This window comes from Phyllostomus discolor, chromosome 5, assembly GCF_004126475.2.
Source record: "Phyllostomus discolor isolate MPI-MPIP mPhyDis1 chromosome 5, mPhyDis1.pri.v3, whole genome shotgun sequence".
Classification (NCBI taxonomy): Eukaryota; Metazoa; Chordata; class Mammalia; order Chiroptera; family Phyllostomidae; genus Phyllostomus; species Phyllostomus discolor.
This window is the reverse complement of record NC_040907.2, coordinates 9915716-9931473: the sequence shown is the minus strand read 5'-3', so window position 1 is coordinate 9931473 and position 15758 is coordinate 9915716. Positions and strand designations below refer to the sequence as shown.

Sequence of the window (15758 nt, the reverse complement as noted above, 5' to 3'; positions counted from 1 at the left end):
CCTAGGAAACAGAAAACGCATCAAGCAAAAGGACCAGTCCCAATGCCAGGGTGGCATAAGAGAGACCCAGAGAGGGCAAGCTGTTTTCCAGAAGTCACACAGCAGGCCCGTCCCCCGGTGTAAGGTCTGTGCCGGCCCTCAGGCGGGTTCCCTACCTTCCCGGACACCACAGACCCCCGGAACCCATCGCCCTTCTGGAAGGAGGGCCGCCCCGCCCCAGGCCCACCCCCAGGTGTGCCTGCTGTCTCCGGGCAGCCAGGAAAGTCTCACCTTGTCGCCTCGGCTCCTCTTGACCTTGCCCTGGCGGTCTATGTCCACATCAAGGGAGACGTCTGGAAAGGGACGGGGAGGAGTTGCCAGGGGCCCGCCCAGCCCCCTCTTCACAGCCACCACCTCCGGGTCGAGGAAGGCTTTGCCGCCTGCCCGAGACCACGAGAACCAGGAGGCGCTGTTCTGGGAGGCCCTTGCGGCAGCCCCGTGGGGTTGTGGGTGCTGGAGGGACCCACGTCTTCGGAGCTTGACTCGCTTGCTTGCGGACACTTGCTGAATTGCTCGCCCTCGGGGGCCCTGCCTCTGGTGGCTGGGGGCTAGGCCTGGGGCTCTGGGTGGTGGCTGCCCTGGACTCAGGCTACAGGGGCACGTGGCTGTCCAAGGTTTAGCGCTGGATCTTGGGGTTCCAGTGCGAGTGACAGGTGGGACTCCAGAGGAAAGGGGCCCATCGTGGGTCTAGCTGTTGACACGTGGGCAGTGCAGCTTCTAGATTCCTGCAGCCCCAGGTATCACTGGGTCCTCTTCCCCAAGGCTGCCACCGTCCTCCATGGTGGAGGAGGCTGGCCCCTGGCTCACACTCGGCTCCCCTAAGACCTTCGCCAGCCAACACAAGGGAGACAGCGGGGGTTCACAGAGGGCCAGTAGGTGGTACGTACCGACGCCCGTGAGGTAGAGCATGCTGTGGCCCAGGGCACCGTCCTCGCCCTGCCCGAAGTAGGAGACCTTCACCTGTGGGGACATGGTCGGTGCTAAGGTAGCACGGCCACCCCCGCAGAGACGGCAGTGGCCAGAGAATGGGGGTGACTCACACCTCCCAACAGCCCTGCTTAGAGGCCGAGCAGGCATGGGGGTCCCCAGGCCCTCCCTGTGGCTGACGGCCCATGTCTCGCAGGCCCCAGGCTTGGGTTGCACACTGCCTTCTCCAGCTAGAGGGGCTGTGGGTACCTCCCTGGCTCCCCAGGCTGCGCTGAGGAGTAAGGAGAGCTGGGCAGGGCAGGGCGGATCCCAGAGGGGGCAGCCGGACCCCCTGGGATTCACGGGGGATGACAGAGAGAAGAACAGCTGCCACCATTGGCTCAGACAAGTTACTCAAGGCCTCTGTGTCCTCACCTGTGAAATGGGAACAATGGCCCCCGCCCCATAATAACAGCGAGTGGTCACGAGCTCTTCCAGCGGTCCAGACCCCACCCCCAGTGCTCTACCCAGGTCCCCCATAACGGCCCCAGCAGACGGGGCCTATTTATAATAAGGCCACTCAGGGCCCCGACGACAGGCACATAGCTAGTAAGCAGCGGAGGTAAGATCTGAACCCATGACCCAGGGCCTCTGCTCTCAAAGGCTGCACAGTCCCTGCTTTGTCCTGTCCCATCGGTGGGTCACTATGTATGTGGTCGGTGGCTGGGGACAAACGAGGAGGAGTCATTTGCACAAGAGAAGCTCTTCCTGAAGCTTCAGGCATGGGACATGCCCACACCCAGGCGTGTGCCTCCGTCTGCACGGCGTGTGTGCGGGGGCCCTGCCCACACGAGAGTGGGGGGCTTGCTTGGGGGTCTCAGTGTAGGCTGAACACAGGAGTAATGAGGGGGGAGGTTGTCTGTGAGTCCGAGGGGAGAGGAGGCAGGCTGTGTTTTTATAGAATTCATTCGTGTGTGTATACACGTCACGCTGGGTGTTGAGGTGGGCTGGCGTGTCTGGGGTGTCCGTGGAGCTGTATCAGGGTGTGTTGTGTGGATGCAGGTGTCAAAAGCCTTGTGGGGTTCAGCTGAGTGGGGAGATACGTGAGTGAGGTGTGCTCGGGGAGGCTCTCACCTTGGGTGCAGGGGACGGGGGAGATGCAGCCCCTCACCTCAGGCAAGGGCCTCTTCTTACCTTGAGATCATTTAAGTCCTTACTGGCTGTGTCCACGGACACGGTCACATCCACGTTGGCGTCCAGGGGCCAGTGGGACTCGCCGATAGGCTCTGTTACCCGTGCCGGGTTGTAGACCGTAAAGATCTCGACTCCGGAGCTCCCAGAAACCCCGAAGGTCTTGGCGCCCTTGGGCACATCGCTGACAGAGAAAGGAGGGGGGCAAAGGTCCAGGTCAGCAGGGTGACCACAGCGGGGTAGTGGCTGAGCAGCCGGGCCACCCAGAGAGCACCCCCTACAGCTGGGTTGGGGAACGGTGGGGGCGTGCCTCTGGCAGGAAGTCCCGCCTGGCTGGGCGCGGGGCAGCCTGGGCTCCATCCAGCTACCCGCTGGCCCTCCTCGTACCCTTCTGGGCACATCACCTCCCAGCCTCAGTTTCCCCATCTGTGACACGTGGGGGTGGGAGCAGAGCAGCGGTGTTGGGCTTTGTTTAAGCAGTAGAGCCCTCTGAGCAGCCCTGCCGGGGGCCCCACAGACAGAAGACGGACAACAGGGAGCTGGGAACGGGGCCGAACCACAATGTTCAACCCTTCAGCTTCACAGCGACCCTGAGACCCCAGCGAGCTGGGGCAGCGAACCACCTCCACCCCAGGGCTTCCCACTCTCGTGCTGCCGGCGGGAACCCACTTGGCCGACCACCTCCACCGCCATCCGCACCCCCCTGGGCAGCCGGGCAGCCGGGCAGCCCCCTCTCTGGTCTCCCTGGGCCTCCCCACCCCCTCCGGTCTGTTCCGCACACCGCACGTGTAAATCAGAGTGTGTTGTACCTTTTTGCTCAAAAACTGGACCCTGTTACGCTCACATGTAATTGGAAAAGACACACTCACTGGTACCAGGTCCCCCGCTGGCACTCTGGTGTGTGTGTCCAGCTGGCTGCAGCCCCCCTGCCCGGCCCCGGGGCTCAGGGCTCAGTCCTCTCCTCTCTGTCAACACTCGCCCCTTTGGGGATGGCCGCCTGCTACATGGGTGTACTCGGAACTCCCCTTTTTCACCTCTGGAATCCTGTCTTTTGAAGATCTCTCTTGGGTGCTTAACAGGCATTTTAAATTCAACATGTCCAAAGTCAAACCCCTCCTTCCTCGCTCCTGCGCTGTCCAAACCTGCCCCAGACAGCCCACGGCCACTCCACCCCCAGACTCACCCTGGTCCCCTCTCCTGCCCTCTCGCTCACATCCAGCCTCTCGCAAAGCTTCCCAACCTTCCCCGCGGCTCCAGGAGATGACACCCTCCCCTCCTCCGTGGCTGACACCCTCCCCTCCTCCGTGGCTGACACCCTCCCCTCCTCCGTGGCTGACACGCCCCTCCCCATGGCTGACACCCTCCCCTCCTCCATGGCTGACACCCTGCTCCATGCAGGATTTTACAATAGTCCGCTTCCCCCTGCTCCCTCTGCTACTGCTCACAGGTGCATCTTAAACAGAAGTCACGGAATGTCCCTCTGGCTCATGACCTTTCCACAGAGCCTCTGTCGTCTGCCCCAAACCGGCTGAGTGGCCTCGTGGTCCCCCTCCCCCTTCATTCCCGCACACCCAGCCCCTGGCTGCCCCTCCGGCTTCCCAGCGGGCTCCGCCTTAGGTCTCCGAGTTTGTAGTTCTCTTCCCCACAGCAAATATCCTGGGACTGCCGCTCCTCATTCCCTTACTAGGCATCTCAGCTGCCTAGTGAGACAGGGTGACGTGAGTGACCCCGGAACCCCACGCTCCTAACCCCATGGCCCAGTTTCACTTTAAGCACGGACTTGTCACCCAACATGTTTACTGGATGCAGTTTCCATCGCCCGTGCCTGATGGGTGTCCGGTGTGGACCAGGGCACTGCAAACCCTGGTTTTATGCGTAAGGCAGGGGCAACCCGGACTGGCTTTCCCAGGACGGCCCAGCTGGGAGGCGGCGGAGCTGGGATCGGACTCCAACCTGCCTGGCCCTGGAGCCCTTTCCTGAGCCCTTGCATGTCCCCAGAGCGAGTGGGCACAGGCTGGGGCAACCGGCCGGTGGCAGCAGGGTTGCCAGCTTGTGGGGTACCCCTGCCCCACCCCACCCACAGATGCTATCACCAGGCACAGCCCTTTTGAGGGGTGGGAGGTTTGGGGGAGCCAACCCCCAGCTTTGGGCAAAAGTTGACATTTCCAAATCACAGCCCTGGCCACACCACCCCTTATTTGGAGTCTTGGTAGAAAATGGTAATCACAATAACAACAATAACAATGATGATGATGATGATGATGATGGTGATGAAGAAGAAGAAGAGGGGAAAAGAACTGACACCACTCCTCTGGGGGTCTCAGGGGCTTCCGAGCCTGGCCTGGCCTCCTGCCCCCTCTCCTAGCTCAGCAGCTCACACCTCAGCTCAGCCCTGTCTGGGGTGCTGGGGTCCTGGTCTCGGCTTCTTCCCCCCTCTGCAGGTGCCAGGTGAGTCCCCACAAGATCCAGACGGGCCTTGGGGAAAGGTGGCTTCCTCCAGGAGGCACGTGATGGGTGGGGCTGAGGCCCAGGGGTCACCTGCCCTGTAAGAGAGGCCTGAGTCCCGGCCCCACTGCCCTCCAGGCCCCTGGCACCTCCATCCAGGTGGCTGCCTCTCAGAGTAAAAAGATGCAAAAGAGCTGAGGCCACCCCAGCGGGAGCTTCGCAGACTGCAAGGGAGGGGGCTGGGTTTCCCACCAGCGCTCACACTGGGCAGGCAGGCAGGTCGCATGCCAGGCAGGTCGCATGCCAGGCAGGCTCAGGGATTATGCTCTTTCCTCCTCTCTCGGGCTCCGGATCTGTGGGTGGGGCTGTGGATTAAGGGCTGCTCTCAGGGGTGGGACAGGAAGGCACGGGAGTTAGGGTGAGCCCCAGGTGGCCCCCAGTGGGGTTGCCTCACCAGCTCTCCGATCTGCGCACGGAAGGAGCTTCCTAATCCATGCCTGCCCCGCTGCTTTGCTTTGGCGCAGCCCCCAGACCCAACCAAGCCCCCAAGTGCAGCCCTGGCGTGTCCCCAGACTCACAGGCGAAGGGATGAATTTGAAGTGGCCCTTTCAACCAGAGGAACTACAGTCGTAACCACACGGGAGATGCCCTGGCGGTGTGACTGTCATGATCTTTATCATTACGTCCAGGGTCACGCTGACAAGCTGCGCCCTCACCTGCCTTCTGCCCTCGGTGCCCTTCCCCCGTCTCTGCAGGGACCACGGGTGAGGGTGGGCTGTGGCAGGGGGCCCTCTTTCACATTCTTGAAGACCCACTTCAAAAGACACCTTCTCTGTGGAGCAGGGTGTAGACTGTGGGGGGTGTGGCCTCAAATCCTGTCACTTGACTGCCCTGAGCCTGGGGTTCCCTCCCCTGTCACATAGATAGAATCCGAAGAGCTACTTGCTAGGGCTGCTGGGGAATTCCATGAACTGATATATTTAAAGTGTTCAACCCTGGCTGGTGTAGCTCAGTGGGTTGAGCGCAGGCTTCGAACCAAGGGGTCGCTGGTTCGGTTCCCAGTTGGAGCACATGCCTGGGTTGCGGGCCAGGTCCCCAGTGTGGGCCACATGAGAGGCAGCCACACATTGACAGTTCTCTCCCTCTCTTACTCCCTCCTTTCCTTCTCTCTAAAAATAAATAAATAAACTCTTTTTAAAAACAACCAAAAAACCCAGGTTTAAAAATAATAAATAAATAAATAAATAAATAAATAAAGTGTCCAGCACACAGTAGGTGCTTAATAAGTGTTAGGTGCCACCACCACCGTTCCTATTACTCTTCCTCCGTGAACCTCAGCCCACTCGAGCCAGAGCCCACTGTCCTCTCCCTGTCCCCCACGGGAGGTCCGGGCCTCCCGTGGCGCAGTCCCTCCGTGCCAGCCGCAACAGCGTCCTGCCTGACCCACCCTGCCGCGTCCCGCATCGCATGCGCAGAGCAGGCCTGGGGCTCCAGGTTGGGAAAGAGGTACAAGGAGAATGGAGTCAATTCTCAGAGAGTCTCAAAGAGGAGGTGGGGAGTGGGGAGGGCAGGAAATTGCAAACCAACCAGGTAATCCTCAGCCACGCCCACTCGCTTAGGCAAGGTAGGTGCCCACCCAGCCACGAAGGCATAGGAATTGCACGTTTCACGGGTAACATTGGGGTGAGTCGGCTTGGGCGGCGCTTCCGAGCGCCTCCGGGACGCGCCAGGCACGTGCTCCGTTTCTGACACCCGTGGTCTCGCCCGCACCGCACGCCAGCCCTCCCAGGTGTGCGCTATTGTTCTCATCTGGCAGATGAAGAAATCTCGGGGACGTTAGGTGACTTGCCGGGGTCACACAACTGGCAAAGGGAGGAGGACTGTCTTCTATTGGGCACTGCCCTGCTGACGTTAAAGTGGGCGTGGCGTGCGCTGACCAGGAAGAAGGGAAGCGCCGGGACTTTTGTGGCGCCCGTTTCTCCACGCGGCTCCTTGGGAGCTGGTAGGGAAGGCCTAGGCAGGGTAGAGGGCACCGAGGCAGAACAGCCGTGTCCCCTCCTCCCCATGCACACACCTGAACCTTGCAGGGGTGAGGCCAGGGCAGGCCAAGAGAATGGTGCCCGTGACCTCCCAGTCTCCGCCTGCCCGAAGGCAAGGAGACTGCGCAAGGGTGTCCAACCTGCGGCCCGTGGGCCACATGCAGCCCGGGACGGCTGTGAGTGCGGCGCAACACAAAATTGTAATTTCCTTAAACCTTATGAGACTTTTTTGCGATGACGTGTCGCATGCAGGGCATTTAATGTGTGGCCCAAGACAACTCTGCTTCTTCCCGTGGGGCACAGACATGCCAAAAGCTTGGACACCCCTGCCAGGGGGTCTGCAGAGGCCTTGTCTCAGGGGTCGTCCTGGTCAGCCCCTCCCCGCACAGGACTCCGTGGTGGAGCCTTCCCACCGCAGACAGCTCCCCATCTCACACCTCTCTGTGCTTCGGGCTCAGGGAACTAGAAAACGTTTCCTTTTGCTTGGCTGGAACCTGCCTCCCAGAAGCTCCACCCACTGAGGCTGCGCAGGCCACACGTTCCGTCAAGTTTCCCCATCTGGTTTCTAGGGGGCGGAGAAACACAGCTGGCACGGTGAAGCTCCTCCCACGCCATCCATCCGACCTGCCGACCTGCCGTTGGGACCTCCCCAGGCCTCGGGGACAGAGCTCAGGGGCTGGAAGGGCCCCAGACCCCTGAACTAGGGTCTGGGCAGGGAGGGCAGAGTGGCGCTGATCCAGCCTCCAGATGAGTGGGCGGATGGGGCAGGCGGGTAGCAAAGGACCAGTGTGCTTGGGAAGCTGCCCAGGGCACCGTGAGGGGAGAGCCTAGGCAGGAGGGGAGAACAGTGCAGAATTGAATAGAAAGGCTGAAGAACAAGCCGGTGGGCAGCCAGGGCTCCCCTTCACCCCTGGCCAGCCACCCGCAGGCCAGGAGCCCCCGAGCTGCCACCTTCTAGGTGTCCTGGATTGAAGACCCCTGAACTGAAGCCACAGGAGACATCAGGGGACCAGCCAGCAGGACCCAGCAAGGCCTCGCTGGTGCGGCCAGCTCTGTGGAACCTGCTGCCTGGAGCCGAGACCCACCGTGGCCGACAGTCCCGCAGAGCCAGTCAGCCCCCCCACGGGTCCCAGGCCTGAGGGACAGCAGTTCCCCAGGGGCACACAGGGCTCCTGTCAGAGCTGCCAGCTGCTCTGCCCCAACACTCATGTCCTGAGCCCCAGATAGGAGAGGGGAATCACTGTGGGGTGACAAGGGTAGGGCCCATGCTGGGCGAGTACATCATAGTCCGCAACACACGCCTACTCCATCCCAAGCCCCTCCCTGCGGCCGCTGTGTGTGCTGTGCGGGGGAGTTAGCGTTCCTCTCCGAGTTTGCACGGGGTGGACCGATAATCAGAGGGAAGCCACACAGGGGGCGACCGTGGCAGAGCCGGGATTTGACGCCGCTCGGGTCTGACCCCAAAGCCCACCCTCTGTCCTGCCCCCCTCACTCTGCCCTCGCAGGGACCCAGGAACATAGAAGATTCCCAGACCAGCCTCTCAGCCTCTCTGTGCCTCAGTTTCCTTGTCTGCAAAATGAGGATAGCAGCAGCCCCGCCCTCGTGGGCTCATTGACTGAGCTGAGACAATGCAGTGAGCACTGTGAGCACTAAGACCGCGAGGCCGTCCTTGTCCTGACTGGCCACAAAGGGCGTGGGGCAGCGGGCGAGCCCGGGGAAGAGGACTCTTGCCCCTCCCTTCACTCTCCCACCTGACCAAGAAACACGTGAGCCATGCTGTGGTCAGCACCCACATCCTGAAGTTTTTTGGCTCCAGATTAAGAGGGCCCCCCCCCCCCCCCCGCACCATGGGCCGTATCATCTCCTAGTGCCAGAGCCCTGCACGGAGCTGGTCCCAGAGCTAGCGGTTGCTGTTAAATGGCTACAGTGGGGTCCAGACCACACAGGCTCGGACGGCGGCCTGCTGCGGCTTCCAGCCGGGTGCCGGCTGCGGCTGACAGGGGGGAGGGGAGGGCAGTGGCGGACACTCTGCAGACCCCACATCTCGGCAGGCATTTTCTCCAAAGTCCAGAATCACAGAGGTGTGGCCGTGTCCCCTCCCTCCCCGTCCTTCCGAGAGAGAACCATTTCGGTGCCTTCTCCCTGCCATTGCTCAGGGAGGGGCACGCCCGGGGCCTGGAAGGAGGGTCCACGTTGGCCGGGCCTTGTTTTCAGTGGGCGGTTGTCTGCCCAGGAATGGCGGCTGGAGAGGAGGGTGGCAGCCTCACCCAGGGGCCTTCCCAGCAGAGGCCGACAGGAGCTGGGGACCAGAACGACCCTTAGAGAGAGCCCAAATGAAGAGTGGGAACCATGAGCCCCTGCCCACCTCACAGCCACAGACCCCCACGTGGCCGATGACGAGGAGCATGCCTGGGCTCTGTGGGCGATGCGATTCTGCATATTTCAAGCGGGGGCCAAACTCCCAGGTACAAACAACAAGTATCGCCATCCAGCATGGAAAAAACAGGCTCAGAGAAGCTAAGTGATGGCCACGTTCGCGCGGTCTGCAAGGACCAGCTGACCCCCGGCCAGTGGTTATGACTAAGAGCGGTCCTGTTTCCAGCCCTCATCAAGGTGACTGTCATGTCCCTCCAGCCCCACGTCCCACCCCCTTCTCTGAGCATCAGCACCACTGGGCAGCGCTGACCAGTTGCTTAGGAGTCACTGAGGGAGGGCTGAAAGCCTCTCTGGACGGAGCAGAGGATGACACGTCCCAGGGAACGCATTCTGGGACCAAGAAGGAAGCTCCATCACAAGGGAATGACACCCCCCCCACCACCATGTCTTACATCTGGGATAGTCCTCTCGGGGCGCACCAGCTCAGGAGAGTGGACTTATCTCAGGCCTTCCAGCCCTGTGGCCCCAGCCCACGGGGAACCGAGGGTAGGGTCTTGGGAGGAGGAAAGAAAACTGGAGGTTGGGAGTGATGGGAGCTGGGCGGGGGAAAGGGGAGGGCGATGCCAAGACTGGAAATGATCAGAGTGGGAGAGGGTGCAGGGGAGGGGCACTGGGGCAGAGGAGGGCAGGAGACAGCGGCTGACCTCAGAGCTTGCCCAGCTGGTCCGAAAAGGGCGGGCGGCAACAGGAAGACCTGAACTGGGGTGGCCGGCCTCCGAGGCCCTCCCCGGTGAACAATATTTTACGTTTCAACAACATACATGCCTTTCCACATCCAGAGTCCACGGCCCACGGGCCTCTCATGGTCCCATGGGACTTATGGGAAACCCAGCCTCCTATGCTCCAGGAACCCTCAAATTTAAGCCTTAACTTCAGTAATGGAATGTGACGCGGCAACAGGACGGATCGAGGAGGAGAGAAGGTCTTCATGGGTGTTAAACCCGTGCCCCAGCCCTGCCATCGGAACCCGTCAGTCACCGTGATTGGTGAGGCGTCAATCTTACATAATAATCACCGCGTGAGGAGCACAGTTACACCTCACTGTATTTCCGTGCACGGTAAAAGCACTAATTTACTGCTATAACACCGTGCAGGGAGCCCCCCCAAAAATGAAGTGGTCTGGGTCCTCTCTCTGGCTCTCTGGGAGGTCCTACAGAGACCCCCCTCCCCCCTGTGACCACCGAAGTCTGGCACCTCTGATCCGAAGGGTCCCTTTTGCTTGGATGCTTTTGTAGGGCTGAGGGAGGCTGGGAAAATCCAGGGGAATGTCCCCGCCCTGCACCCCCAGCCAGCCTTCTCCTCCATCCCTAGGAATAAACATTCATCATGGCCTCCAGCCTGGGGCTCTGATCTGGCCTCTGGGAAGACAAGGAGGGCCCGGCTGGGCCACTAATGGGTTCCCCGCGCTGCCCAGCCCCTCTCTTTTTGGCACGTGTCCTCTGGGGACCACCTCCAAGCCAGGACAGGGACAGCAAGGGCAATCTGGCCAGACCCAAGGGTTCAGCGTGGTGAGCTGGCCCGCTGTAATATGGGGGTGACGGGGGTGAGCTGGTGAGCTGGCCCACTGGGGTGGGCAGCAGCATGGTGGGGGGTGGGTAGGATCTGCAGCACATGCTAAGTCAGGGCATTTCTAAGGGCTCCTTGGGCTGAGACACCCTGGGGCACACAATTACCCCAAACACAAATATTTCTCCAAATCACCAGCCCATTTAGCACTTGGGAGAATTAACCACTTCCCGTGACATCACGCCACACGCCCACCTCCCCAGGCACCCCCGGAGGCTTCCGACTCCAGGCAGCTCAGGTGACTGGCACACCTCCTCTTCTGGGGGGCCTCCCCCTTGTACCAGCAAGGCCAAATAGAAACCCCTTTTCGACCTCAGCTGGCAAGGCACCTAGCAATGGGGACAGGGGAGCCCCAAGCTCATTTTCAAGGGCAGCCTCTTTCTTGGGAGTGAGCTGCAGGCTCCTCTTAAAACTTCTCTAGGCTGACAATACCATCCCCACTTCTCCCACCTTTCCTGACAATTCCTCACTTTCCTTCCCGCACCTGCAGCAGACTGCACCGGCAGGAAGCTCTTGAGGTCTACTTTTAAACCAATCTGTTGCAGAATAAACTTCTGTTTTCTAGTTTAGAGGGTCTCAGTGGCAATGACCCTAGTCACTACCAACGCCGGGGGAGAAGACTCCTGCGGGACTCAAAGTGCTCACTCGGGACCCCCAAGAGGCAGCCCCTCCCAGAGTCAAGCAGAGCACTGCAGCTACAAACAATGCGGACAGCTTCCTCGTACCCCTCGGCTGGGCAGAGGCCACACATGAGGACACGAAGGTGCTTGGTGACCACAAAGGAGATTTACAGTCAGCATCGTCCTGTGGTCCCACCGTGCGCACCCTGGTCCATCCTCTGCTCCTCCCACCCTCTGAGGCATGATGGGAAGAGCAGGTCCTAGAGAAAAGGGAGCCCATGGGGCCATCATTACCGTGAGCACCTCCCTCTCCCAGGGCACCCAGCATGCAAGGGGCCCTGCACACGCGCGTCTCATAGATCCTCCTCCTGACCCATGAAGGCGCGTACTATTGTTTCTCCATTTGTCAGATGAGGAAACTGAGGCTCAGAAAAGTGCAGCAGCTTGCCCGGGGTCACACGGCATGAATAGAGGGAGCTAGGATGAGAACCCAGGTCTGTCCAGTTCCAGAGTCTGGGCCCCTCTCCTCCATGCCGAACAGAAGAGGGGACGTAGCACGTCTTGTCGGGGCTAAAAGAGGGCCAGTGGCGTGGCCCAGGCTGGACAGCAAGCCCACAGCAGAGGGAAAGCCCCCCCAGAGCTCCCCATCAATCAGAGACCTCCCGGCTCCCGGTTGAACGCTTCCGGCCCTAGCCGAGAGCACCTCGCAGGGCCAGCGGTTTGGAAACCGCCTTCCAGAGACAGCCGCCCGGGGCGAGCACAGGGGCCGGCCATCAGGAGGAGGAGGGCCCCTGGAGACCGCTTCCCTTCTCCTGGTGTTGAGACAGGGTGGCCAGGTCAAGTCCAGGAGGCCTAGCTGAATCTGAATTTCAGCGAAACAGCGGATGGTTCGAACACAAGTGTGTTCCATGCCCTACATCAGTCATCCTTTATCTGCAGGGGGTACATCCCGAGACCCCCAGCGGGTGCCTGAAACCATGAGTGGTGCTTCTGTATGCACACACCATGTTCTTCTCCCACACACATGCCTATGATAAAGTTTAGTTTATAAATTAAGCACAGCAAGAGATTAACAGCAATAACTAATACTAAAATGGAACAATGATAACAAGGTACTGTCATAGAAGTTATGTGACTGTGGCCTCTCTGTCTCTGCAAAACTACCTCATTGTCCGGGACTCACCCTTCTATTTCTCTTGATGACGTGAGATGAGGCAGCGCCCACGTGACCAGGCGCAGGGCGGTGGGTGTGCTGAACAAAGGGGTGATTCACGCCCGAGGCGGGATGGAAGGGGACAACTCGAGATTTCATCACGCTACTGAGGAGGGTGCACAGTTTAAAACCTAAGCATTGTTTATTGCTGGAACTTTCCATGTAATGTGTTCGGTCGACCACAGGTCACTGAGACCGCAGAAGGCAAAACAGCGGGTAGGACTGCCGCACCAAAAAGGAAACTCGCTGTTCATCTGAAGGGCAAACCTAACCGGGCATCCCGTATTTCCATGGCTAAGTCCGGCGGCCCCGTGTCAAGAGGGCAAGAGGCGGGGATGCAAAGCACAGCACGGGGGCCACAGTCAGCAGGATTGTCACAACTATGCGTGGTGTCAGACGGGTCCAGGTGCACTGGGGCGGCCACGTCATACGTTATATAAATGTCTAGTCACCATGCTGCACGCCTGAAACGAACATATATTCGTGACGACCGTAACTGAAAAATGTATTCTAAAAAATGGGGGCAAGAGAAAACGGGGTCTCTGCTGACCACTTAGTTCTGAGAGAACCAACCCCCCAGCAGGGTCCCCAGTGGGACCTGGAGCCGATGTCCGACCTCCAGTGCTCCCGGGTCTCCTTCCCCAGCCCTGTTGCTGGGGCTCACGGCTGGAGACGGGGCGGGGAGGGCTCCTGGGGCAGGGGCTCCCCCGGACCAGCGGGGAAGCCGGGCCCAGCATCCAATGACCGGACGGGGAAAACACGGGTACTGAGACCCAAGGGGGATGGGAGGGAGCTCAGGCTGCAGCCCCCTCTGGGAGGGGTTCCTGCCCTGAATCCCGCACCTGCAGGGGCTCCAGCCCCATCCCATCCGGCAAGATGGGATCCATAGCTAGTCTGTCGGAGCTGGAGAGGCCCCCAGAGATGCTCGGGTCTACCTCCGTCAGTGGCCAGTGGCGGACACTGAGCCTGGGCCAGATCCCTGGGCCTGCCCTGATCTGGGCAGAGCCGGGGCAGTGAGGATCTGGGTCAGGAGGAGCAGCTGATGCTTCTGCTGCCCCTCAGATGTCACCACGGGCACCATGGCCGCCACCACCGCCACCACCATCACCATGGCGGGCACAAACCCCAGATCTTGCTGCAAGTTCTTTTCATTTTTTAACTCGTCGAATCATCCCCTAACCACTCCCTCCTGATGCCTATCACCCTGGTCAGCCTCCAAGGATCAGGTTGCCACACGACCCACACCTCCACTTCGGAGAGACGGGTTGTTGGCAAGAAACCGAGGGATGCCCGGGCCTGCTCCCGGCCTTGGGCCGCAGTCCATCCCGATGCTCCACGGAAGTCCCACTTGGGCACCAGAATGCACAGCCCCGACCTCCGAGTCTGGCCCCGGGGCTCAGAGCCTGAACCCTTACCAGGAGCCAGCGCCCCGAGGTGAACCCTGGTCTCTCCGCCCAGGCTCTGCAGCCGACTCCACCTGCTCTGCTGTCAGAACAGGTACCAGGCACGCACCCCGTGGCCTCCGTGTCCTTCCTTCCGGCCCAGCCCTCTGCAGCCAGCTGGGCACCTGTTGGGTCTCACCTGCGGACATCCACATAGGTCTTGATGCCCACCACACACACTGCATAGGTGGGCTTCTTCAGGGACAGCCGCACAGCTTGCTGTGAGGCCATCCTATGCCCCGGCTGCCGGCCTCCTGCGCCCTGTGTCCCCAGCTCCTCTCCTGGGCACCTCGGAGCCAGGAAGGAGTGTGAGTTCTGATGGGTCAGTGCTCTCCTCCTCCCTTTTAATTTCACCCCAAGACCTGATTAGCCTGCCTGAGCGAAGTCCCCACCTCCTGGCTCCATGCCCAGCCCTTCTCACTCGGGCCTGTCAGTCCGGGAGGTCAGGGAAGGAGGCGCCGGGGTTTCTCTGGAGGATGGAGGAGAAGGTTTCAGCTGGTGCCCCTGGTGGGGCATCAGCTCCCGGCCCCCTTCCCTGGCTCCGCCTCCATCCTCAGAGTTGGTGCCCGACCCCCACACTGTTAGAGACGTCAGAGGGCTTACTGGGTACCAGGTGCGCACGGAGCAGTTTGCAGATCTTATCTCACACGCCAGGAGATCAGGCAGCAGACAGCGTATAAAGACCAATGCAGTCGGGCTGCCTGGGCTCCGAAGCGGCTCAGCCTCTGCGCTGGGGTAGTTCCGGTCCCTGTGGCTCCGCTCCCCGTGGAAGATGAAAGTCGTAATGATAGCGCTTGTTTCTTTGGGCCGATGTGGGGATTATGTGAGCTAAGCGTGAGAGGCGCAGTGCAGTGCCTGGGCCCTAGCATTCACTAGAAGAAATGCTAGTGATTATCACGAGCATCTCCACTTCACAGGAGGAGAACCGGGGCTGCAGGTCACACCGACAGGAAGGGCCCACCTGACTCACAGCACTGAAGCCCCCCTGCCCCAAGAGGTGAGGTCATGCCCTCGTAGCTCAGCTCCAGAGGTGGCAGAAGCATCCTTGGCCAGCCAATGGGGAGGGCACCTGAGAAGGAACTCAGAGCCATGGGCTGAGGGGGGCTGATTCGTTTCCGAAAACCCCCTCTTTAGGATCCGGCAAGTGCTGGCTCCCACCTGTTCCCAGGGTGTCCGTGGACTTTCATTCATTCACCTGACAGACATTCACTGAGCGCCTGCTCTGGATTCGGCACTGTATTTAGGACGGGGATGAACGAAACGGACCGCGATCCCTGCTCTGACAGCGTTGGTATTCTGGGGAGACAGACAACAAGTTACAAGAGGAGAGTGTGGGTAACGACAGACGGTGCCGTGACACTGTTCCTGTCATCCAAGCAAGACATGGCAGTCGCCTTGTCCTGGGGAGTAGTGGGGGGAGGGGCGAGAAGTGGCTGGGTTCCATCTTGTGGGATCAGAGAGGGCTGGAGCCCCTATGAATGAATCCGGACGATGGTACCGAGAAGCTTTGCTGGCTGACTGGGTGCAGGCGCGAGGAAAACAGAGGAGGCACTGGAGTGTTCAGGGCCCCAGCAGCAAGAAGGATCGAGCTATCCTCAGACAGATGGGGAGGCTGGGGGTGGGCAAGCTGTGTGGGGGCTTGGCTGTTCCGTGTTGGACTTGTCAGACGTGAATGTCCGTTAGACCTCTGCGTGGAGATGATGAATTACGGGTGGCGTGCTCCCTCCATGGGGGGCGTGGCAGGTGATGACGGGGAAGGTTCCCTCAGGAGGCACAGGACAGCCCTCCGCAGCCATGGGGTCCTCTCATGCTGTGCAGCCATTGCACAGGACGGAATAAAGGATGCACACCCAGAGCTCC

At 60.5% G+C, this 15758-nt stretch overlaps 1 protein-coding gene across 1 annotated transcript in view; it reads right to left on the bottom strand.

Annotated features, from left to right (window-relative positions):
* Window positions 1-14144, bottom strand: part of PADI1 (peptidyl arginine deiminase 1) — a 31723-nt gene extending 17579 nt beyond the window's left edge. Inside the window, exons 1-4 of the mRNA XM_028513440.2 lie at window positions 14038-14144; window positions 2140-2320; window positions 927-999; window positions 271-332 (exon numbers count right to left, since the gene is read on the bottom strand). Of these exons, the coding sequence (XP_028369241.1) occupies window positions 271-332; window positions 927-999; window positions 2140-2320; window positions 14038-14129 (408 nt within the window). The 5' untranslated portion in view covers window positions 14130-14144. The remainder of the gene's footprint in view (window positions 1-270; window positions 333-926; window positions 1000-2139; window positions 2321-14037) is intronic.
* Between the last annotated feature and the right edge of the window lie 1614 nt (window positions 14145-15758).